The sequence below is a fragment of the Netta rufina genome, assembly GCF_964035555.1.
Source record: "Netta rufina genome assembly, chromosome: Z".
NCBI lineage: Eukaryota > Metazoa > Chordata > Aves > Anseriformes > Anatidae > Netta > Netta rufina.
Genome location: NC_140126.1, coordinates 74289040 through 74316076, shown reverse-complemented (window position 1 = coordinate 74316076; position 27037 = coordinate 74289040). Strand labels below are relative to the sequence as shown.

At 34.8% G+C, this 27037-nt stretch overlaps 1 protein-coding gene across 1 annotated transcript in view; it reads right to left on the bottom strand.

The window, feature by feature from the left end:
• RASA1 (RAS p21 protein activator 1) overlaps positions 1 to 27037 on the bottom strand; it is a 59117-nt gene that overhangs the window by 15581 nt on the left and 16499 nt on the right. The window contains exons 3-15 of the mRNA XM_084304827.1: positions 25370 to 25505; positions 24475 to 24545; positions 21662 to 21779; positions 20628 to 20659; positions 20018 to 20070; positions 18936 to 19086; positions 13457 to 13535; positions 11075 to 11195; positions 9181 to 9337; positions 6533 to 6620; positions 4233 to 4310; positions 2400 to 2557; positions 2022 to 2098 (exon numbers count right to left, since the gene is read on the bottom strand). Of these exons, the coding sequence (XP_084160953.1) occupies positions 2022 to 2098; positions 2400 to 2557; positions 4233 to 4310; positions 6533 to 6620; positions 9181 to 9337; positions 11075 to 11195; positions 13457 to 13535; positions 18936 to 19086; positions 20018 to 20070; positions 20628 to 20659; positions 21662 to 21779; positions 24475 to 24545; positions 25370 to 25505 (1319 nt within the window). The remainder of the gene's footprint in view (positions 1 to 2021; positions 2099 to 2399; positions 2558 to 4232; positions 4311 to 6532; positions 6621 to 9180; positions 9338 to 11074; positions 11196 to 13456; positions 13536 to 18935; positions 19087 to 20017; positions 20071 to 20627; positions 20660 to 21661; positions 21780 to 24474; positions 24546 to 25369; positions 25506 to 27037) is intronic.

Sequence of the window (27037 nt, the reverse complement as noted above, 5' to 3'; positions counted from 1 at the left end):
CGAAAGCAACTAGTTATCCTGCTTTTGCAGAGTTCAGGAGTTATTCAGGCAAGATATCTAGGTCTGTTTTAGCTCATTCTTTCCCCTCCATTTTATTTCAAATATTTAATAGGGCAGAGATATATGTTAATTCCACTTGAGTTGAATTTTTCCTTTTTTCCTCAAAATGAAATCAGGGTTGAGTTATGCACTAAGAGTGCGCGTAACAGTAACTGTCAAGTAACTCTGTCAGTAAGGCACCCATCACCTCCCTGGCAGCTGGATGCATTTGAAGTCAACACAATCTTCCTAACCTGGACTGAGAGAAGCAAACTGCAAAAAACAATTCTAAAGAAATTGCTTAAGCATTCCATTCACAAACTACCCTTGTAAAGGTTCTTGTTTTACTAACAACATGGTTCAGGTAGCTAATTTCTTTTCTAGCTCAAATGAATATAGTAACAGTGCAATCACATGCTCAAAACAGCAACTAGAGCCCTTTTGTCTGTCAGAAGAAATCTATCTTTTTCCTCCAGGTATGCAAGAATTTTTCTAGTCAGAGGAAGGGCAAAGTTTTGGAATTGAATGAGGTGCTCCAAGAGCATTCAAACTGAGTAGTAATTCTTCTACTTTGGTCACAGCTACAATCTCTTCTCTACATATCTCTTCTCTGAAAAAATCACAAAATTATCAACAAGGCATAAAAAAAACAGGCCAGTAACACAATATACATAAACCGAAAACATTTGCAATAGATTATAAATATTCTGCCAGGCTTTCAGACAGACAGGTCTGAATACAGTGGAAACGAAAAATTCTTCAAACAGGCTGAGGATGTGTGCATAGCAAGGAGGAGGTGGGGGCTGATGCTGCTACAGAATGGGTGCATCAGCAAACAAAGATATTTTGAATAGAAGAAAAAGCCTAAAACACACTGTGTGGGAAGGGAACCAAACTTGAACAATATATAAAATAATATATATATATATATGCATATATAATATATATTTTATATATACAAATTATATATTACATATACATAAAATATGTATATAGTATATACATATAATATAATTATATATATGTAATTTGTAAATATATAATTTATATATATATACACAAATTATATATACACACACACACATGTATATATAATAAGCTCAGAATACATTCTTCAGATTGAGCCCTTTCTTTTCTGGGCCTACCAGCTTCCTATTAAATTGCTGGAATAGAAACAAAACAAGTGCTGAAGAAGCAGCTGTCTAGGTAACAAAAAAAAAAAAGCAAATTCTTGTGAACTCCTGTAGAAGGTGTAAGAAAATATAAATTAATATAAAATATAAATTAATATAAAATATAAATTAATATAAAATATAAATTAATATAAAATATAAATTAATATAAAATATAAATTAATATAAAATATAAATATAAAAAATATAAATATAAAAAATAAAAATATAAAAAATAAAAATATAAATTAAGCCCAGGAGCAGTACAATAAAAGTGCACAGATGGGGTAAAACAAAGAATACCAGGCAAAGTTTGTTCCAGTGACTCTCAAGGTGGTGATTTTTTTAATTATTTTTTTTTTAAATGATCAAAGTGCCATTTTCCTCCCTTTCCTTTTTCACTGGGAGCAACAAAAAATTAAACAGAGAAAGAGTCCCATACACTCATACTTCAAACAGATCCCAGAAATTAGCTCAGTGAGACAGTACTTAAAAAGCAGACTTTTTCCCCTTGCTTTTGGGTAGGCACAGTCATCGTATAACATAATAGCTATTCCAGCAAAGAACTATGAAAGCCATGAAATACATAGGACTGGATTACTGTGCATTTTATTACTGAAAACATGGAAGCTTTCACTGTAAAAAACATTAATGCAAACCCAGTAAGAAACATCCAAAACATACAAATACAGTCGTGTGGTAAGTGTAAAAATATACGTAATTCTCTTGTGACAATTACAAGAGTAATGAAAACTGCACAAAGAATCCATTGCTGCAATACATATGCAACTTTTACAGAAAAATACTTACATATATCTGGATCTTTACTTTTCTTTGTTTTGTTACTAAGACTTATCTCAAATCTATTAATATCAGATGAAAGATCACTAGGAGAAAAGACAGAAAGCCTCAATTAATACTATACTTGGCTGGCATTTAACCTTATTCTAAACTCAATCCAATCCTGAATTCTCATTTACAGCCAAAGATGCACACTTACATTAACGAAGATATTTAGATACCTACAGAAAATTCAGCCCATGCATTTATGACTAAAATTTTTCTGTTGTATAACCACACATACAACTTTTTTAAAAAGCATACACAACAGACAACACAGTGTTAAAAAATTTAAATGCAATGCATCTTACAAGTGAAACTTGGTAATTCAAGAAGAGTAAGACTTACTCAAAAACAAATTCTTCTGACCACACAGGGTTCTGCCCTTCCCTGATATGTGTTTTTGCTACCTGGACACTGTTCAGGTAGATGTTGCAATACGGATTAGTAAAATGCTTTACTGGGAGGGTATGAGCTTCTTCTACATGCAAAATAAGACTGCTGACCTAAAGAAAATACAAAAGATTTACTTCTTTTTGCTACAACAGAAATACATAACAAATGAATATAAGCTTTCTTCCTCCATGGGGAAGCTTAACATTAACGTATAAATACTGAATCCAAACTATAATTTCCTGATAGAGAGAGCAAAGAACATATGTAATGGAACAACACTTTAAGAGGTACCAGTGACAAAGTAACAGTAATATCAAATAATTACTGAAAACAAATCTCTGGCACCATATGTTTTAACGCATCCCATGAGACATTAGGATTTGCAAATACTAGCTGTTCTACGCAGAGAAAATTTTACTGAAATCAAGAGCCAGCACTTTGAGTAACAGCCATGGATGGATGACTGCAAACACAATAGTGTACTTGGTGCTTTCCTAACAGATTATGTAAAATTGCTTTGTAGAGTATTTTGAACTGCCTCCTACCATACAAAATTCTGAAACACGTGTAATTCGTATCTGACTCAAACAACTACTGATACCAGCTGATGTCAAATACATATAATAAATACAGGAATCACCACATTTGATCGGGTCAACATTCTATTTAAATTCAAATATTCAGCACCACTAATTTCAAATGACTTTACAGGAAAATTATGTAACAATTCACATTAGTTTCTTTACATTCTCTTTGAAGACAGCTTACACCATAAAAGTCACCAGCAGGATTTTATTTTCCATTACACTCTGCAGAACATGCAGATACGAACTAATTGATCTGTTTTCTCTTCACATTTTTATGTTCCCTGACATAATTTCTCTAGGATAGAAATAGAAGTGTGTGATTTTTTTTTAATCTTTCATCTTGATGACTCACACATACTTTTTACCTATTTCCTATTCTATTCCTGTATGGAGATAAACATTTTGTTTTTTGAAGAACAGAATTAGTTCACATTGCCACTCTGTTTAGCTTTTGCAAACTGCAAAAAATAAAAAAAAACAAGCCCACAATTTTCACCTGCCAGTTCATCTGTGAAGTCAATTAGTTCTTTCCTTCAGAAGCATTTAATCTTCTTTAATACTAACTACAGAATAATTCTGTGTGTGCTGAAAAACATTGTATTCTATTTCTTTTTCCACAGCCTGCTAAAATAATTACTTTTGGTGATCCTAGCATTCAAAACTATCAGGCATTCTTGAATTATTTTCCCGTTACTCTCCACTCATTACAGACTTAGTCATTTATGGCTATTTGTCATCTACATCTGTAAGAAATTCTGGCCATGACAGCAATTTCATGTGAGATACTATGCCACAAGAACGGACCAGCACGTATTTGCTACTAAAAATGAATAGTTAAACAAGCATTTTGTTTATACATAAGTCTGCCAATTTCTTGTAAAGTTTCTCAAATGTGGAGAATCTAAAGGAATAAGGTGATACAAATGCTGACTTCTTTACACTTTTACTCAAATGAGGTCAGACAGTAATATTTAGCATAGCATCTGCAGATTCCCTAAAACACTTGGTCTTTACGTGTACATGTGTTATAGCAAAGTTGAAATGTTTCTGGTTCTGCATAACTCTAAAATGAAAAGCAAGTACATGCAGAATTTGTTGAAAGGAAAATTCTCAGATTTATCAGTTTCATTTCACAAGGAGACAAAACACTCCCCCCTCCCTTCCCCTTAGAAGACTCATATTAACTACACAGCTTCACCTGACGTAGACGTTTATTTGATGTTCCTGGACTGGTTTTTCTTAAACTGCAAAACATCTGCAGAGCTTTCATCCAGTCCTAAGAGAGAAGGATGTGGAATAGCGTAATGAAACAAAGTCAGACAGTGATTCTTGCAATGGGCTAGACATCTAAAAAGATATGTTGAATATCTCAAGTATTCCCCTAGCTTAATGTTTTACGCAATTCCAAGGTATTCAAATTTGTTAAAGTAAAATTCTTATCCTTAACAAGCAAATGCAAAAAGAATTTGCTAATCCAAACCATTTTCTATTTTGGAAATACCAAGCATTGCTAATGAGATCTATACAGCGTGACCTTTGTCAATTTTCCAAGCTAGTAGTATTACATTAAATTACAAAGGGCATATAAAATGAAGCAAAACTTGTTTGCTTCAGAGAAAATACCAGTTAACAAGACAAATAGTTCTGATTTTTCTCTCCAATATTTCTGTATTGCAGTCACAGTACTTGTATACTTCAACCAAAAACTACAGCAGCACTAAACAACGATAAGTATACCATACACCCCCCTTTTGTCTGCTCATGGATGCATAAAGCAGAACAGATAGATGGATTTCATTTCAATAAAGAAAACACACAGGTTATCTAATACCAAACTGACTATGGAACCTTTGTGCATTTTTTTTAAACTGAATAAGCTGCTAAGAGGCACCGCCAACTTACCAGGTCACCTCTGAAAAAGTCACAGGAGTGTAAGAAAGTTCCTAACAGAAGAGCTTTGTACAGGGTCTTAGCTTTGGAACATCATCTACTGCAGCTCTTCTCAACTAGACCCTTCTCAGCTTGAGTTAGGTTTCAGCTTGCTAAACCTTCCACGGAAGGAAAGGCACTGCACAGTGTTTTAATGGATTTCTTTTCTTATTCTAGTACAGAGTAGTGATCAAAAAAAACAAAAGGCCTCCAAAATACTGTAAATTTACAGGAATAACTCCTAGATGCACAGTATACCTTAATACTCACTCATAACAGGAAAACCTATCCCCTTAAATGCCAAAACTTACAGCACTGAGAACAATGTGCCACTACAAACACAATGACACTAGCGTACCACCCTTCACATTCACTTATGCTTTGTACTTAAAGACTACACATAACCCACAGGATGGTTGCTTTGATATTTATTTGCATTACACGAGAACCATCATATTTTCCAGAATATAGGAATAAAACTAGTCTTCTATATAAAATGTTATAAAGTAAAGAAAGGAGGAGCTTCTCAAAACAGAAGCTTCTGTTTCAGAAGCTTCAGAACTACATTAAAATTAATGTAAAAAATTACGTAATGTATGTACTCTCGATTAGTATACTGCATGCTGCTTCTAAAGATAGTACATTAAGAGTTACATGATAAACATCACTGAAATATTCTTATGTCATCTCAGTAACTTCCATGAATTTATAATAAATTAACAGGAAAATTTGTGCTTTTCTGTGCTTACAGCACTGGAAGAATACTAAATTTATATAACCCTTAATGCATTGGTGAATAGCAGCCTGTTACAAGTGTTTTAAACAGGTTTAATTTGATTCCTATTAAATCACATGCAAAGCTTAACTCCTGATGGAACCTGTATATATCAGAACTGTGACCTTATTAAATAAAAACATTGTTTTTATCTTGCATATGCTCTCCTGCTGGTAAGTGAATTTCAGAGCATTAGGCTCCTGTCTTATAACTCTTAATCGACAAATCCAACTGCTAGAGAGGTAGAAACTAAATGATACTGACTGAAAAAAGAAAATGTTATTTTTCATGAACAATCAGGGCCCAAAGCTATGAAAAAACATCCATTTATGGACAGGAAAAATAGCTGCAGAAGGCAGTCGTTCCACAGACTTTGGTCACAGGGCTCACGTACATTTTACTGTGTATAAGGAAAGTGCTCTCAAAGAAAACTCCCAAACGCTGTGCTCTGATTTGCCAATACAGAAAACACTTGGAGAGCAACTTATTTTTCTGTACTGAATTATAACAGAAGAGATGTTCTCCAAAAAACATTAAACAACATAATGGATGTTCAGTCCTCGGCACCTGAACCTGTCCAAACTAGAAAAAAACACAGGTAGGCAGGTGCTGGATTCTCAGCAATAGTTTCCCTCATCTGTCTCCTACTACTGCATTGTAATACCTGCTAATATAGACTTAACCACTACCTATTTGTGGTATACTTGGTTCCTGCTACAGAAGGGTGGTATCATTGAACACTACAAGGCAAACAAATCACTTTTAAAATTATATTTACCAACAAAAGCTCTCACCTGTGCTTGTTCTGGAGTTTCGCCTGCAAAGTAAAAGATGTAATGCTCTTCACTAAAGTGCTGAACTACTATCTGAAAACAGTTTGGCCTTAAAGATAAACAAAACAAAAAGATATGTTTTATTAATCTTCATAATATTGACAGACACCTTTACTTATTAATCTCAGACTGGGCATCAGGAAGCCTTTCTTTACCCTGAGGGTGGCCAGACACCGCAACAGGCTTCCTAGCAAGGTGCTGGGCACCCTGAGCCTGTCCAAGAGGCGTTTGGACAGTGCCCTCAGTACCGTGCTTTGACTTCTGCTCAGCCCTGAACTGGTCAGGCAGTTGGACTGGTTGATCTCTGAAGGTCCCTTCCAGCTGGAATGAATTAAAATGACATTTACACTGGACTAATTTTTCTGCTGATTGAAAGGAGCATTGAACATGGCATCAACTTGGGGTGAGCACAACTCTAGCAACAGCACCCACGGAGAAAGGAGAGATAGGATGGACTCCAACAACAAAACTTCTCCCATGCTTCAAAACTATATTTTGGTTTGAACACATTATGTAACTTTAGGAAAACAGTGTTTCTGTACAGCTAGTTTGGTTTTGAGCATTAAAAAACTTTTAAAATGTTTTATAATGAATATGCACGTACACTATATTGTAGCCTAAGCAAAAAACTAATCATCTGAGAACTATCTGGGTTGAGGACTATTCCCACAGGCTTTTTAAAACAAGCAGAAGTTGCGCCAGGGGAGTTTTAGGCTAGATCTTAGGAAGAACTTTTTTACTGAAAGGGTTGTTAGGCATTGGAACAGGCTGCCCAGGGAAGTGGTGGAGTCACCATCCCTGGAAGTCTTCAAAAGACGTTTAGATGTAGAGCTTAGGGATATGGTTTAGTGGGGACTGTTAGTGTTAGGTCAGAGGTTGGACTCGATGATCTTGAGGTCTCTTCCAACCTAGAAATTCTGTGATTCTATCACACTCTAAAACCTTAAACATAACCATGGTGTCCTTGCCATTTTGTATAACCCCACTCATTTGTCAAAAAGACTATCAAGACTATCAAGACTATCTTTATGTTGTTAAATTATAAGCTATTGCAAGTGCACTGTTCATTCACAAACTTCCACGTTATGTTCGAACGAATTTAGCTGTCCTAAACACAACATTACAAGGAGGATCTTATTTTTTCATTTGCAATGGCATGTCACTCTTCAGTTCCTCCATCCACTTCAGTGCCTGGTGAAATGCCGACACAGCATTTTGTCTCCATGCCACAGAAGGATGGGGGAGAGCAGGATGTAACCAGAGCTGGGGCTACTTAAATCACTGCCCCCAAAGAAACAAGCAAAACTACAGACTTCACTGTACTTCTGAGACAATGATAAAAGAAGGGTTTGTATTGTTTTCCTTTTTTTTTTTTTTTTTTTTTTCCTTCTCCTAATACCAGCTACTTAAAGTATAGGAGGAACTTTATCTCAGCTACAGTTCCTTATTAGCAGCTTCCTGAGGTGATGCAACCATGCATCTTCTTCTACCCACATTTAGTACCACTGACTCTCCAACTTCATATTAAAAACAGCACAGGGGTTTTTGGAAGCTGCTTAAGAAAACGTCACCATTAAACAAACTTCTCCTTTAAAATGTACACCAAAGCTTCCTTTGTAATTGCTATCTCACATGAGGAACATTTCTGTAGTAGTTTTTTTTTTTGGTTGGTTGTGGGTTTTTTTTTTTGTCTGTTCTGTTACACTTTATTTATATGTATGCTCCTCATTCCATTAGTTTCATGGGCTTTTAGAATTTAAGAGTGAAAAAACCTGGTGGAGCAAAAATCTTTTCAGCTTAAGAAACACCACTAATTTTAAACATGTATGTTCAAGGGCAGTTTTTTGTTTTGTTTTGTTTTTTCAAAAAAAATCACATGAAATTGGCTACAAATCCCCTTTGATTAAATGATAATACATGGGTTTTACCAGAATTTCTATTTAATTATTTTTAATCTGACACTTCTAGGAGTAAGCATTCATGTTTCTTGTATATAGCTCTAAATAGAGGTCAGTGGACTTGTATCTAAAGTATTAGAGTAAATAAGATTTGATCTGAAAATTATCTGAGTATAGTTTTTGTTTTTTGAAAAATTTATAAGGATGTTGACTTATGAATTAACTTACTTTTAAAGTTGGTCTGATCTGTCAGAAGTACTCATTCTTAAATACAAAAACACTTACAAACTCTGCTTAACCAAGTTAGCTTTCAACTGCCTATCAAAGAAATGTAGATCTTTTGGAATTTACGAAAATTCCAAATTCCTTGTCAATTCTAGGTTCAAAAGATTAAAACCCTGAGCATTCACTCACTATTTCTAATGTGTAGAAGATGAAACACTGAGCAATTATTACACTTAATATTCAATAATGCGAATGCTTGAATCGTTATCACACCTCATTTCACAATAAAGCTTTAATGCTGAATACTGAAGTTTTAACTACAAGCTGTTTATGAACTCTTGCTAGCAACTAAGTATGAACCAAGAGTTACAAGGCAAGTCAAAGCAACCTGCTCCCTGGCAACACATTGCACATACATTGTACATGCTTCAAATGAGCAGTCAGTTCTCCTGCTGCACATACAAGAACCAAAAGCCAGCATCCCACCTGCCAAACAAACTGTCATGTACTCCGTAGACGGAACACACACTAAGGTCTATTAGTCCTTTGGGTTTCGTGGCTCGCTTTTCACTTTCAAAATAAATAAGCTGGGCATCGTTTCCCTCTAATATAAAGTACAAGTTTTTCCATCTCTTTCCTTTACCTGTAGAAAAGCAAAGCAAGAAGTTAATATAGTATTCTGAAGAAAATGGAAATTTTATAAATGAAGATAATGGAACAGAGTAGTAAGCTTTTGTCAAACTGCAAACAGAAGAACAATATATAGCTAATCACAACAGGTATATTATCAGTATAGATACTCAATATTATGCAACATGTAGCTAAATCTAGACCCTTGTCATAATTCAGGTACAGTTGCAAAAGGGTCTCTAAATGTTTTCACCAATCTCAACAGGATTAAGGAAGTGTATATGAGCTGCCTGGACAACTGGTTCATATCAGCAGGAAGACCCTGTATGCTTACAAATAACGTCCTGATGCTGTGATCTCATTTATTACAACAGTTTTAATTAAGAAATAAAGTCTTGACATGAGAAAATTATTCATGAACTTTGACCAATTTGTAACAGTATCTTAACGCACCCATCTGCAATAATTTGGCTAGTTCCCTTGTTTCAGAGAAAACATTCTCTGAACTTTGATAGATAAGAACGTTCTGGAACTAATTCTTATGAGTCACATATAAGCTTGCATTTTAGAAAAATGTTCATCCTTAACATTACGCTTTGATCATCACAAATCCACCACAGGCTTTAATGAATGAGTACTAGTATTGTTTTTGAAACGATGACTAACATCCAGTTACCACACAGTCTGCTGGATGAAGAGTGATTTCATTATAGTTGTTCCATACGCAGCTATGGGCATCTCTCTACACCTGCTCAGTAATCCTGTTTGCACTTTTAAAGTATATCATTACCCCATTTAACTGAACTTCTCTTCATTCTCATCCAGTTCCTCACTCTGCCATGTCCCTGTACAGCTTCCCTCAGAATTAAACTTCGCAATAGATGTTTTCCTTGTTCTGTTTGTAAGATCTATGATTGTGCTTTCTTTTTTTTTTTTTTTTTTTATTATTATTTGGCAATATTTGACTTCATACTTTCTCCTTTTTGCTTTCTACCTACAATACTATCTATAATTTATCCTTCTAGCTGCGGTCTCTGTCATTTATGTCATCAAATCTTTTGTTATTGATTTGTTTTGTTTCCATTAAAGTTGATTTAAAAAAAGTAAAAATAAACACTTTGTAAAGTACTAGCTGCTCCAGAACCTTAAAGACTTGCTGAGTGGCAATTCTTCAGGCATATAAAATAACACATCAGTCTACTTTTGATCCTTTCATTGCACATTATGGTGATGGTATCAGTGTTAGATCCTCCAAAATGTTGTTATATATCTTGTACATAAAAATACTTTTTTTAATTTAAAACATACAACCTAACTTGGACTAACGAAAGAGCTGTACAAATGAATTGATTTGTACTATTCTAGCGCTAATATATTCTGTCTGCAAGAATTTTTTTTTGAGTTCCATATAAAATACTTTTCATGAAAATGCATCTTGTTAAATTAGTTTGAAAGCTAACTTTGACAGGTATGTCTAGTTGTAGTGCTGTACTCTGATTTTTTTTTTACAATGAAAAACTCCAAAACAACACACAAAACTATATGCAGTGTGAAAACATTATCTATTTCTATTCATATGCAAGTCAAGGAAAGAAACTTCAACACTCTTTACATACATTCTACAACATTTTGCCCACTTTAATTTTGTTCTTTGTAGTACCAGTATTATACACTAAATTCACTGTATGTGTACCCAGGTCTGTTTAAAAAAAAAAAAAACAAACAAAAAAAAACACCAAACAGAACTCACTTTTTTTCAAAAGATAGCCTTTCTTGACAATATTTTTATAAAAAGCATCCTTTGTTTTGCGACGAATTGTATTGTAGATTTCTTTTCCATCCACCGTATCATTAAGCACTTGCTCTTGGTGCTAGTAAACAAGGAAGAAAACATATTTTAGGCTCAGAAACCACCATTAAAAAAAAAAAAAAAATCACATACTGAGGCTGCAACCAAGATCATCTTACTACCAAATCTTTAATACTGTTCTCTACGCTGCTTTATTAAAACCCATGAATTTTTAGTAATATACTCTTGCTAGAAATGTAATTTAACTATTTTCTGTGGAATTATTAGACCAGAGTCATGATAAAAGTTATCAATACAGACCAGCTTTTATAAGGTAACATCTGTGTATTTTTCCCACTAAGTAGAAAGCAGCATGTTTCACAGTGATTTCTGTAAAATTTATGGAAGTCCTGAAAGATTTATCTAGCGCCTGTCTTCTATCAAGGCTTTTTAGGCAGAGTAATCAGGGACAAACTCTGAAGCAACAAGAACAGTACACATCTCAATTAAAACCAACACGCCCACAGAGTTGCACAGACCCTCATTCACCTCATTAAAATTCACGTCTTCTAATTGGATAGAACTCTTAACAGAATACAACAGAAGAAAGCAGAAACACGAGACAGAAAAAAGGATAAATCACACAGAAAACTGTAAGATCTGGAAAAGCAAGTTAACAAATGGGAACGGCCAAAAACCAAGCTAAGTTTGACCTTACCTAGCAAGCTGATCAGCAAAGTCTTTCACCATAAGAAATATGAAAAACAAGACTGTCAAGCAGTGAGAACAGTGTTGAGATAAAAAGTGATAAATGAACTGGCTCGATATTGAATTTCTACTTTTCTTCCTGCCCATCTATTTGTCAGAACTATGGTTCTGAACAATATAGCAAAGGCAAGATGAAAAATATTTTGGTAATACTAACAGGACCTACAATGGAAACAACATCCAGATGTTTATGAACAAGATAATCTCTGTAATGTAACTACTCAAGGAACAGAGCACAAAACAGATCTAGTGACCATGTCTTTTTAGTGACCTCCATATTGAGGAAGTCCCACCAGATTCACACTAACAGTAACCAAAACTTCCCAACTTTTTTTCTTCAAAAACACAGAGCATGGCAGCATGTGGAAGGGAGGTAATACATGGCCAAACCTAAAAATTAACTACCAGTCACTAGATTTTCAAACAAGAAAAACTCACGAACATTACTTAATGTTATTTTAAATTATTCAGAAGTCTTATGCAGAAAATTATTAGTAAAGGAACTCTAAGTGCATATGAAAAAAACTAAAATGAATACAATTACTACTATGGCCCAAAAGGAGTTATGGAGCATGAGGAAAGTCACTAGCAAAGCCTTCAAGGATTAGTCTCCAAATTCACATCTGCATTGGGGAGCATCAGTGACACAAGACTATCAGCAACACAGGGAAGATGGAAATAATAAGATGCAAGGCTACTAATGCAACATAAAAGTTGCATTTTTTGATACTTACCACTAGAAAATGAGAAATAGATGAGAAATCTGAATGCCTGAGTCATTTACAGGATGACTGAGCTATAAACAGAACGTAGCTATGACAATGTATTGGCTTTGGTGGGGACAGTTCTTTATTTTCATAGCAGTTCATATGGTGCTGTTTTGCATTTGTGACTAAAACAGCTGATGATGCACCAGTGTTTTGTACATTGCTAAGCAGTGTTTGCACAGCACCAAGGACTTCTCTGTTTTTCACTCCACTCCAGCAGCAGACTGGGAAACAGCAAGAAGGTGGGAGTGGGCACAGCTAGAACCAGAATAGATGGCAGCAGGGCAACTATGAGAATGAATGGTATGAGACAATATTGCCTTTGATATGCTTGGCTTAGTGAGAATATAGGAAAGGATGAACTTTTGTGATGGGGCAAGAGTGTTCCAGAATAAACCCTGCAACTCAAGATTTTCTGCATCTACAAGTTTCTTCCAGCAGAACAAACAACTCAGGGACAAAAGACTGGAGATTGCTGTGGTTTCCTCCTAACACATGGGGTTAATGCACAGCACTGCACAGTCAGGGAGCAGAGCTGGGGCACACAGCAGAGGATCAAAACCTTGTAGCACAGATAGAGCCTACTATTATACTGTTGACTACGTTCCTACCTTTGATAAGTGAATACACATGAGAAAAAAAAAAAAAGAAATTACCAGCTGAAAAAAAAAAAAAGAAAATTAGAGATGATGCTGTTTAAATATCACTGGTATCTCTGCTTTAATTCAGGTCCTATACTATAAGCAGGCTTGATGATGATGAGGGGGAGGTCAGTATCTTCACCAAATGCTCAGAAATGAAATCTTACCTGCATTGGAACAGGATCTTTAAGGTAATATCCTTCAACAATCTGTTCTTTTCTGTAGTGCTCAATGATGTCAGCAATACTGTTCCAGAAAGAAAAACAGCATTTAAATATTAAACTGGTTAGTTTTTCCTGTCTGAGAATTGCTTTTCCATATGAATCACAGAAATTCGTCAACATTTAATAAAATCAAGTGCTAAACATCGAAATCTCCTTTGCAGCAATGAGAATTTGCTAACATTGAGGAAAAAAATCACAAAATTCATAGTGTCTAAAGTTTAAAATCTGTAGATTTGTTTAGTTGCTTAAAATGCCAAACAAGGATGCTTTTTTCCCATACTCAAATAGCATATGTGCTTTACTGGTTCTCCAACTAAGCTGAAAATTGCTAGTTCATTGATAATAGCTTTCAAAGTCCTGGAGTAAACAGGGAATGGTTCATACTGCAGTCTGTAAAACAATTTCTTCCTAGGAAGGGAAGAGCAGAAAATAGAGAAGGGCTGTAACAGATCATGCAGATTATATTTGGAAATCACTAAGGTTTCATGTTAAATTAAATACACAATCAGTAGCACCCCTCTACAGGAAAGCCTGCGTCATTATTAGATTCAGATTACACTTTGGAAGGCTCAGGAGACAAACTGACATACACAAGCTGAAATTCAAGGTAAATGAGTTGCTTAAACTTATTTTTACATTTAGTGAAATTTACACTATAATAAAGAACAGCAACATGAACACCGATACAAATGAATCATTCATATACAAAATATCAACCTGAAAAAGAGAACTAAGTAGAAATACACTGAATGTGATTTCTCACTTCATAGGTTGCAATTTGTGCAAATATAATCAAAGCACAGTGAAGAGATTTTTGACCTATTAGAATTGGATACAGCTATGTCCAACACGGAAAAGATATGGTACAGTATAAACAAACTCAATAACATTTAAATAAAATGGCAAGACATCTTAGCCCACTTTCTTTTTATCTAAGGCAATGAATTAGTACACATTTGATAAAATAATGAATTGTTCCACATAAAATTTTAGTTATCAGCCTTGCAAAATGACTGATTTCTCAATTATTTCATTTAAATAATAGTAATTTTTATTGAGATACACCTGGTGTATCATTTTCTCCGTAAGAATTGAAAGTTTACCACACTGCATAAAATGACAGAGTCATCATATCTGGCATGTAAAGTAGCTGCTGCCAACATCTAGGTATAAGTAAAACAGCATTCAATATTTGTTCTTATTTATCAGATCAAGAATACCTTGACCATCATTGCCTTCTCTCCTTCCTTGATTAAAAATCCTGCCAGGAGTTCCTTAACATAGGAAGCAAGTGCCTAATTTCTTCCAATTTCGTAAAATGGGCTGAAGAATAAATTCAGCTATATTTGAGAAGTCATTCTGTAGTCAGTGTGCCATATAGGCTAGTATTTTACGCCTTGATGGAGTGATTAAGGACTTAGTTCTGAGCCTTCTGCTCCCTGAAGTGAGCTCAGTTTGGGTGGTCATACATATATTGCTTCAACACTAGTGCAGCTGAAGCGGCTGAACAAACTGAGCACTGCAAACACAGAAGGATACCAGGTATCTCCAGGCAAGACGAGAAACACGACTTAACAAATGATCAGAGCTACCTAACGTGTGAGGAGTCAAGCATGAAATCAGACTGACCACAAAACTCATCTAAAGGACAGGAAAAAAGAAATCATAACCCTTCTCAATGTCTAACAGCAACAAAAACCTTACAAAAAACGCATAAAGGAAGGTATAAATAAGCAAGGATAAAAAAATCCTTAAGCTTGGTTTAATATACAGAAATAAAGATAATCTCAATAGTACATTACAGTTTCTTTAGTGATTTTAGAATGCAGAGCACAGGGCTTGTTAGGTTCCTCAGGTCTTGGCTACCTAGGTAATTTTAAAAGCGTCTTATCATTATGAGCAGTATCCTTTTTTTTTTTTTTTTTTTTTTTTTAAATTTAAAGGGTGAATTGATTCAAGATTTTCCAACCACTGACATTTAAAATAATGAAGAATCCAAAAAGCAGAAGCTACAACCTTCTACACGTTAAATTATAAAGAAAAAGAATGAACATGTTAGATCCATATTGTTTAGCATATCGAAACACAGATTTAATTCCCCAGTCGGAAACAAAAAGTGTCCTCCAATCAACTATTAAATTTTCAGATCATCTTGTCTGTTAAGTTAAAGATAACTTGAAAACTAAATTCCCTCTATAAACTGCTGGGTCAACACTTCTTTGCAGTAGAATCAATAGAAACAAACAAAACCTTAGTATTACTTCGTTTGTTTGTTTGTTTATCTTTGAAAGTCATCTGTTATGCAGGTTGAATTTAGCAAAGAAGGCAGATGGAGAGGACAGAAGAAACGGTCTGGTATGCATCTCCTACCACAGGTTCTAAAATCAGAACTGAAACATCGGTGTTTTTAAAAACAAACAAACCCACAAGAACTGTGAAGCATATGCAAGTTCTCCACAGATCTGCTGCACACGGAAGGCACTTCAGGAGATCACCCACTTGAACTCCCCCTAGATCACAGCAGGGTCAGCTATGGCAGGTTGCTCTGGACCTTGGGTAGCATCTCCAAGAGTGCAGACTCCACACCTTTGTGGGCAACATGCTCCTGCGTTCAGTCACCCTTGCAGTAAAAGAACTTATTACATCTAAACAGAATTTCCTGTACTTCCTTTTGTGCCCACTGCCTCTTGTCCTGTCACCAGGCATGACAAAGAAGTGCCTGGCTCTGCCTTCTTAGCTAGAAACCAAACAGTGCCTGCTCATTCCCTGCCCTCAACAGAACAGGAGAGAACGTGAGAAACATGAAATGTAAACTTTAGAAAACTTGTGGGTCGATACAAAGAGGGTCGATACAAAAAAATAAGTGAAAAGGTGGGGAGGGAGGGGGCAGGTGGAGGGAAAGGCAGAGTGATGCAAGCGCTATCGCTCACCACCTTGCAAAAAGCAGGCAGATGTCCACACAGACTCCGACCAACAGCCACTGGAAAACCAAACACCCCTTCCAGTTTTTATTGCTGAGCATCTCTTTGATCAATTTGTGCCTCTGGGAAACACAAAGCCACGATGCTGTGCAAGCACCATCCAGCAAAAGCCTAAATGCTGCTGGTCTTGCCAACACCTTTTTAAGTTACAAATCCCAATCACAGCACCACACTGGCTGTTGTGAAGAAAATGAAATTCATCCCAGCCAAACTCAGCACAGGCACCAAGAACTGACTTTGCCAGTTTTTCCATCAAAATGTAAGAAGGAGACTGTTAACAGAGAAACTTGTTATCCATGGAATAAACAAGAAGATCACAAAAGTTACATTGTTTCCTGAAGTTCATGGGAAAATATGATTTTATTATATAGCCAAAGTAATTTCTCCAATAAAAACACCATATATATGCTATATATTTTGACCCTCAAGTGGTCAGGCAAAAGACTCCGGATTGGCTATTATGTAGAGCTGATATGAAGATAATGAAATCATGAAAGCCACCTCTTCACAACAGACTGCAACTACAGTCTATTAGTCATATTAATTTATAAAAAGACCTAAAAAATTTACATACACAGTGGTGGCAGCACATGGAAATGCGTAAGGTTAGTGGAAGAAACAGTCTACCTGTGCAGCACAACAGTAGATGCCTGAGATGCACCCGGCACCATTTTCCCCATGATCACCCAGAACAACTCTGTCTCACATCTGAAATACAAGGAAACATACTACTGCGTGCAGAGGGCACCAAGCTTCCAGTCCTGTGTCTGGATATTCAAACTACCTGAGAAATAAAACTTATTTTAAGTTTCCTTAGTATTCTTTAGATTTTTTTTTTTTGTATGAAAGATCTTGGACTATAATTTCAGAACTTAAGTGTAACCAACCCTGTGCAAGTAAGAGCAGATCGGTTGTATTCTATTTGATTTTTTCACATTGGTTACAATTACCAAAACTGCAAGAGAATAATATTTAAAAACAACTCTACTGCCAAGGATTTTTATTTTTATTTTTTAAAGATGAAGTCTAATAGTAGCATCAGAATTTAAAAGAGGTATCTTGCAAACACCTAAGTATAGGAAAGGTTAGACTACTGGAACCAAACAAGCATTTAAACAAACAGCAGCATTTCCCTTAAGCCAAAATTTTCAACTTGAGGACAAACACTAAATTTTTAGATAAGCCACAGAAGATAATCTGGAGGAAAGAGTTCTCCTGTGATAAATGTATTTCATATAGATACTTCAAGTGAATTCAGCACTGGGAAATTAATTTTCTGAAGTAATAACTTAATGCTGTAACTTTCTGAAGGTGTGCTATTTAATGCTGCAAAGCCATTTGAGACTAATTTGACTTCCACTAATTTGCTAATTAGTTTTACATCACCAGCGGCGAGGGCTTCTGGCCTACCATCCTCCTAATAAGCCATGTAACTACAGAATGGGCAGGAGCATTTACCGGCATGAAAAGCTGTCACTGCAGCCAGCTCAGTTTTCAATGAGGATGTCTGGAGGCCAGACTGATTAATGTACTCAGGCAGCCTGGGTGTGCGATATGCACAGATTCATAGGTTCCAATTGCTTAGCCTCACACCTTTGTCCATTACAAAATGTGAAAAAAATCCACAGTACTTCTTAGTTAGGAGACCTCAACATCTGAGAATGAGTGAGAGAAATTCTCTACTGGGATGAAGCATGCCCTGGTTCTAGGTGAACAAGACTAGAAAAGTTCTGATTGTGTGAAAAGATGGAGGTGAGCTATTACTACTGAGAAGTCTTACATCTACAAAAACTCTAAAAATATTATCACGGATAGAATTGCATTGATAGCTTTTCCCATGGAAATGGGTAATATCTCTTGTAATCTACTTTTCTTTTTGTACAGATTACTGTATTGTTGTACTACTGGCAAAATAAACACATTCTAAGTTTCCTCACTCTAAATGAAGTCATCTGCAATTCTTACCAAAGTATCACTCAGACGTTATAATACCATTTAATAACTTCATCCAACAATTAAAGTGTTTTTTCCCTTACTGGCAAATATCCTTTTCTATTATTTACACTTCGAAATCTCTGCTGAATGTCTCATACAAAACTAACATCCTCTTTCAAATGGAGAAGAACCAACATTACAAATCGCAGCTTCCAAGACAGTACAACGTTTTCTTAATTACACCTCCACATATGATCCACAACTTTGTATGAAGAAACTGGTTTGCAGAAGAACAATTCGAAAAAAAAATGAATTTAAAAAAAGCTATGCTTCGGTTTCAAGAACTTCTCAGTTACAAGTAAGTGTTAAGCAAGTTAGGTGAAATGCTGAGTATGCTGTTAAGAAAACTAAAGTCTTATACCAGAAAGTAATTATCAGGAACAAAGTATGCAGTTTCTTTACACAAGCATAAAGTACACACAAATCTTCTTATCATTAAAACTTACCTATTATAATATCTGCCTCCCATCATAAACTGATTGTTTGCAGTTGGACATATTTTAAATCGCTGAATATTTTCACTGGTCCGAAAATAAAGTGAATAATCACCAGGTGTATTATCTGAAGGTCTCACAAGAAAACTGCACACTTGACCAACTGAAAAGATATCACAATAGTGTTATTTACTGTTACTTTTCTTACAGTATTATTTATGAGCCCTCATCAAACCTCTTTCTGCATAAATTAACAAGAATTGCACACTTCAAGGAGAGAGACAAAGACTAGGAGGTAAATTCCAACATAGATTCCAAATCAGACAAAGTAATGTTAAACTGCCAAAGTTAATACAAATTGATTTAGCTGCAGCTGGCTACCTACCTACCTAAGAACATTTTAAAAAAAAAAAAAATGAGGTGTTTTCAAAAATTAATGGTGTTTGTTCTTATATTTGAAGTATTCTGTTTAACAGCATGGGTCAAAAATGTTCATGTTTTCATTTAAAGAAATACTTCGTCTACAAAAAGACCCTTTGGGTCCATAACTTTTTTTTCTGAGAAATATTACATTACCAGCCCATAATATTTTTTAATACATGTATTAATCAAAAAGAATTTCACTCTTTCACTCAAAATTTTTAAATTATCTGTATTTGAGAATTTAAATACACTTGACATTCATAGAAGTTTTATTTCAATGTAGTATTCTATTGCAATAACAACCAGAGTCTGGTCAAACTAAGACACTCCTAAGTTCATAGAATCATAGAATATCCTGAGTTGGAAGGGACCCTTAAGGATCATCAAGTCCAACTCTTGACACCGCACAGGTCTACCCAAAAGTTCAGACCATGTGACTAAGTGCACAGTCCAATCTCTTCTTAAATTCAGACAGGCTCGGTGCAGTGACCACTTCCCTGGGGAGCCTGTTCCAGTGTGCAACCACCCTCTCTGTGAAGAACCCCCTCCTGAGGGTTGCTTTTATGTTTGAACTGTTTAAGTTCAAACATAAAAGCAAGTTTTGCCACAAATTAAGATAAGTAGGATTGCTTTGTGCTATTTGACTACCACTATACCAGAAGTGCAAATACCTGTCATCAGCAAATTGTAAGCCTCTTGTTTGGAGATCTTCCCATGGAACCATCTTAACAAAGATGAAGAGAAAAATTAGAAAGCAAGACTACAAGCTCTCTTTTTTTGGTTGTGATGGCATCCAAGGCACCTATGGACTGATCTGTATTTAAGAAGACCTAATACACAGGCAGGTAAGATTATGCTGCTTAATGCATAATGTTCTACCAACAGCATGAAAAAGCTAAGATTAACAGATTCATTATTGTAATGGTACTTTGCTCTCTCCAGCATTTATAGTTGAGCAGATCTGAACAGGTTACCTCTGAAGTACACACAATCCCAATGAAATACTCCAGTGTGCATATTTTGGCTGTTAAGTGATCATACAGGGATTCGTTGATGATTTTAACAGTGCAAAATCCCTTAATTATAGGCTTGAGACTTGCAAGACTTTCATGTCAATTACCTGTGCATCTTTAGCAGTTAATATAGAAATATTTTTTTCCTAACACAAAAAATCAGTATCTTCTGTTCATCTTCCCAAAAGTCTGTAAACTTCAGCTAGAGGTTTCCAATCAGTTATTTTATAATTCGTTTTTAATTTAAAAAAAAAATAAAAATCCTTACATTTTGCCTTCATGTGGATCTTCTTCTCTTCCCTAATGAGAAAATTAACATATTAAGTGCATGAAAACAGTACAAATTAACCTATGAAGTTTATTTTCTGAACTAAGACCTTCTGTAGAAAAAAAAAAAAAACACATTATGTAGCCTAAGATATTTTGAACTAAAGGGCTTATTGCACCTCTGTGAAAGTTTTCCTCTTCATTCACAAAGTGAAAATTCAGCCAAAATACAATATTTTAGAGGATTTTATTTGTTGTGTTTCAATCCTTTCTTTAGAGACAGTAAGTTTTAAAACTCAGCTTTCCTAAGGTTAATTTCACCACTGATATAAAAGTCTCCAGTTTAATATTCTAGTAATACCAGTTCAATTTAGCCATTCACATTGTCACTTGGATCTGTAAGAAGCAGCTGCAAGTAACTCCACTAACAGCAAAATACCTATGCTGCACAGGAAAACATCCAAAGCAATGCTAAGCTTTAAGAAAAAAAAATAAAAAGCTCTTGCTTAGCAAGTCCTTTAAACTGTCTCTTCTCTTGTAGTAAACTCTGTTTTAAACCCTGTAGGTCACCTGGTTAACTTCTCGAGTTAGCATATACCCTTCCAGGTACAACTAATTCACTAACACTTTCTAGGTATTGACCTTAAAAGAAAGACCTGCCACAACATAAAACCATACCCTGTACAGTTTGCCACAAAACATTCACAAACATAAAACACAAATGCAATAATATGACCAGCAGATTCTTTACAAAGACAGCTGAGTTTATGGAACTGCTTAGCGAATTTGCAGTACCATTCATTTGTATTTCTTTGGACAACATGTGAGTAAGTGCTTTTTTGATACTGAATACGGTTTAAATGTTTTTCATAGTTTTTTTTAAAACCACTAGATCCAATTACTAGGCTCAGAAAAAAATCATATAACTGAAAATGAGGCAGTTAAGTGTCACTGATTTCAGTATTTTACATGTATTTATTTATATGCACACACATAGAGATATATACACAAAGATTTGAATATAAAATTACTTACCACTTCTTCTACCAGGTCTTCTACAATAAGACCTTGTTCATCAGTACGAAGGTTTGTAACCCACATCCAGCCATCTTCCAATTCATTATGGACAATAAACATGTCTCCTTTAAGGAAACTAAAGAGAATTACAGTAATAACAAAGTTAGAAATACAATCACAATACAAGCTTTAATGAACACAATGAATTCTTGAGCAGAATTTCAGCAAAACATTTGAGATAATCTGCTTATGAAAATACATTGATATTCCAAGCATACCGTGTGTATTTTTCTCATGGTTTAAGTGGCTATCATATATGAATGTTTATATTTCTTTAATTTACATTCAAAATGTAATACATATTTAAATTCTGTCAACTTTAAAGTGTACTAACAATGCATAAGACAGAAATAACACAACAGTATTAGAAGATAGTAATACTTTCATTTTTTCAAGATGGACCAAATATACAACACCAGTAAAGCAATTAAAATGCCATTAATAGTCTGTAAGAAAATAACACTCCTTTCATTGAAATTTAATCTAGCATAACAGAAGCCTGTGGAACATCTGTTATTTATGTTCTCACACAGGAAAATAAGTGCTACGAAGAGAGTATAGAATAGTTACTGGAAAAGCCATGGCATCATCTACAAGAAAAGCATAAATAAGAAGCATTAACGTGCCTAAGGGAGCTTCATTACTAGAAGGTTTGGGTAAGTTACTCCTTAAGTTATCCCAAACTCAGGTCACACATAAGCATTTCACTGTAGCATAGCAGGACTTCTCAATCAAGTCAGATGATGCATCAAGGGTACAGGAAGTATCTACATGTATAAGACACTGAAGTTCATTAACTACAAATCCAGTCCAAAATTACACAGCAAATTTCAAAGAACATTTCTCTCATTTGAAATGGCTACCAAAAAAGACATAAAGATCGTGCATAAAGCCAACAGTTAAAATAAAAAAGCCTAATGGAACATGGAATTAATTCATCTGCTAATGAACCTAAGCTGTAAGAATGGGTGGCGGCCAGCAAGAGCACCCTACATCAGCTCTATTATGAAGAACTAACTACACGGTAAGTTGCTGCATGGATGATATGCTGAAATTAATCCTGCAATGCTATTAACTTTAATATCCTCATCAGTATTTACAAAGTTTTCGGTCAAGATTCACTGAGTCACAGAGTACATTTATTTGACCCAGAACAAACTGAGAACTTTGTTCTGGGCAATGCCAGGAACAGAATTATTTTAACCATGATCTCATAAGCCTATCACAAAGCTCTGCATTTCAGCTGTATCCTGGAACAGGGAGAAAAGGTATTATTTGCTATCACAATAAAAATTGTAGAAAAGTAACAAAATGTTTTTCTCCTGTAAGTTAAGTTCAGTAAGCACGTACTGGACTTGACTGGTATTTTTATTCTTACATGTAGTAAGAAGTTTTATTTGAGATGTATAACTAGAGTTCCCTCCTTGCCTTACCACCCTCTTCTTCTCCTCCCCTGCTTAGAAAATCATCACCTCAATGATAAATATCATCACAACATTCCTTAAGGAGGTCAGGCTGGATTAGGCTGTGAGCTGTGCAATAAGTTTCCAGCCTAACGAGGATATAAAGCTCTTATATCTTTTTCTGTATTGCTGGATATTAGAGTAGTTCAGTTGAAAAGGACCTAAAAGGTCATCAAGCCCAACTGTATCTTAGATCAATACTCCTAAAAACAAGCCAATTCCCAATTCACTTGGAATGTTAAATCAGCTTGTGAAACCAAGACAGTCTCATGAGACTAAAAATCAGTGCAAACTTCTTTGAAACCCTCACACTTTTCTATTTGAAAAAAAAAAATAATCTAGTATCACAGGAAAGCATTATCACTCCAAGTAATTAGCATATGCTGTTCTATTGGAGATGGGACTGTTGGATTTGTTTCCTTCCCACACATGCAGAGTATCATGAAAAATCAAGAGGTGCACAGCACACAGACAATACTGAAGAAATTCTTCAGCTATCAATGTTAGAAAGGAAATGAGTAACAGTGTAACAAAGTTATGATAAACCAGCACAGTTCAGTAACCTTTTAAAATCTTAAATTACTAGAGATTACACATTGAAATATCATTTGTTCAATAGAGACTTTTTGAAAGGAGAAGGGGAAGAGAAAGGAAGCAAGAATCATTTTTGCTTTACTTGAAGAATAGACAAGCAATGAGAACAAAGTAACAGCCACAGGAAACAAAAGTTTCCAAGCACAGACAACAAAATACATACTAGCACATCAGAAGCCTTTGTTTCTTTAATGTCACTCCTTCTTTCTTAGTTCAAAAAAAGGTACTAAGTATGCTAGTTTCAAATTTTTAGGTAGTCAACCGTCACATTCTCTTTCTGGTGGGAAGGATTACTTTGGCTCGAACTATTTATCTGCTATTAGCTACTTCCTATACATAATTAAGGGAAAAAGCAGCCTAAAACATTTATTTCAAATATTCGTGAGACACTTCTGCACAGAATTTTCTCATACACAAATTTGCCCTCTTTAAGAAAAATATAGGCCTTTATAAAACTTACTGGAGAAACATAATTAATTTTAGTTCTAACAATCTAATGCAACTTCCCGTACAACACAAAGTAGCATACAGAGAAAAAAAAAGTGTTACTGTTATATCCAACAACAACAAAAACAGAGAAATCATCCTTTAAGCTAACAGTATCGTACTGGAAAAAGATGTTCATATTGCACATGAATGTACACTTAAATCCTTGTTAGTATCTATACATACTCGGAGAATCTCAGAACTGCTACTACCTATATTAAAACATACCTTATTTCATCAGTTTCTGGCACTTTGGTGTAAGGCAGAATTGCTCGAACTCTTCTTCTGTCCTCCACAGGCTACAATTTAAAAGAGAGCAAAAGTAACACTTTTTTCACTGCCTTGTGACTCCTCTCCCCAACACTGTGCTATTCTGAAGAAAAAGATTTGTAATGGTCACCTATATCCCCCCTGACAGCATTAAGTTTTCCAAGCTTAAAACCACTAAGAATACAATTCGTACACTTACAGCTAGAGAGTTCTCACTTTGTTTCGTTTTGTACCATGGAAGATAATGTACATTCTCATCTTGAAAATACATTGCTAATAAGCTAATTCTCATGGAAACATAATTCTGAAATTTCTTCTAATTGCAATGGAAATTTAAAGAACTTGAACTATCAGAAACATTTTTAGGTTTTAAGTTTTGTTTGCATGGTTTTAGTGATGAGAAATTGAAAGATGCCCCATTTTCAGAAACTTTGATTATCCACAGTATGAATATTTGGATATTTTTTTTTAGATACATAAAATATCACAAAACAATAAAGGTTGGCTGTATTACAGTGGTACTCCTTACTAGCCAAGAATTACATACATGTATTTTCTTGTTTATGCCTATCCACCTGCAATGCTATTGCTACTTTTGGAGACAACAGCAATACCCAGTATCTAGCTTTCATTAAAAAAAAACACTAAACAGCATTTTTTTAATCATTATTTTCCATCAGTAAGAATGCATTTTTAATATATTCCTTATACCTCATGATATGTTGAGCCTATGTAGGATGCTCAGGATGCTTTCTGCAGTGATTTTTCTTCTCCAAAGAAAACTATGAGTACTGATTAACGATACCAAGTAAATGGCTCTTAAAAATATTACTGCAAAAATGTTACTACTTACCTCTGGAGGTGCTACTGGAAATAACAGCTTTTCCCCCTTCAGCAAACAAGACACATGACTGTAATAACCAATTAAGTCTGAGAGTGAAGCAAAGCGACGTCCACCAATGTAATAGTCTCCACACATGGCAATAATCCTGTTAATAAAAAAAAGGAAGCTTGACATAGGTAAAACAAACCATCTGTAGAAAAAAATCCCTTTTTTTTTTTTTTTTTTTTAAAGCAAAAGGAAATTAGGTAATGTTGAAGTTTTAAAGCAGAGTATCTACATTCAATAAAATACTGTATTACAACCTCTCTGTACATAGATGTACAAACCTTAACTAATGGTTATTTCACCTGAAATTACTTATGTCTATAAAGGAAGGGGAAAAAAAAGACATAAAATTTGCTACAACTAAATGAAGTAAACTAAACAGAAAAATGTAATTAGTGTCCTGGAAAACTGACAGGGTGCTCTAGTAGATGCAACAACACTACCATGTGTATCATGCAGGACATAAATACATGTATGTATTTAATAAAGTATCAAATTATTTTCATAATAAAGACTGAACTTGATTATAGAATGCAGAAAATTCAAACATCTTCAAAAATAGTCATTTTCTTGCAGTTAATTTGCTATCCATGCTAAAAATTAATAAATTACTTTGGAATAATTAAAATATCTCCTTATACTTATTTTTTAAGATCTGTATTTGCTAATTGTTAGGGAAAGGCTTATGGAACATTTTCAGTATTTTAATACACAAAGAATTCTTTTAAAAAAAGTTTGTTTTGTTCTTTCAAGGCTGTGTTTTCCCTAAAATACAGATTCATGAAAACACTGTCATACAAAAAATGGAAGGTACCACATCTGTTCTCATTGCTATTCCATACAAATTCTAAAAGCAGTCAAAAATAACTGATCTAGGCAAAAGGGTTAACAGTATCAAAAGCATTCCTGCTATAACCAAGAATCATTTAGAAATGTAAAGAAGTACTTAATTTGAAGCAACCAGTGTTTTTGACCAGATAATCCAAAGAAACAACAGGAAGTATGTAAATTGGTGGCATCAACTGAACCTGAGTTTTTCCAGCAATGCAGATGTGACAGCTGCCCTTTGTTAACAGCTCACTCACATTCTTACAGGGTATCTAGAAAGCAGCTGGGAGCAGGGAATAGATGCTGGCACAGGGACTGAACCGCTCATCCAAGGAGACGCTCATCTATATAAAAGTTATCATTTCTGGTACAACCATTAAACATCATCTGTTTTTATAAAACCTGCAGCTTCCAATAAATTGTGTCACAGGTAGAAAAGCCCTCCTATTTTTCTCCAGAATTCTTGTTGCAGATTGTTGGAATCCTTTCTAAAATATCTTATGGTACACCTTTACAAATGGAAGTCTAAGTGTATATATACTGCTTTTGATCAACTGAGAAAAATATATGAAATAAAGTATAAAAATAAGCAGATTATTAACAAAGTAAGCATATTTTGCTTATTAAGGAAAAACTTAAAATCTACGAACTCATCTTAATTCTCTCTCCAGTCTCCAGAAGAGGTAAAAATTATCTCAAGAATATTTCAAAATAAATAATAATACAAAGAATAAATGTATCTGAATCTTCTCAGTATTCCACTGCTAATCCCTTTACAATGTTTGGGCACAATTCAAAAAGAAA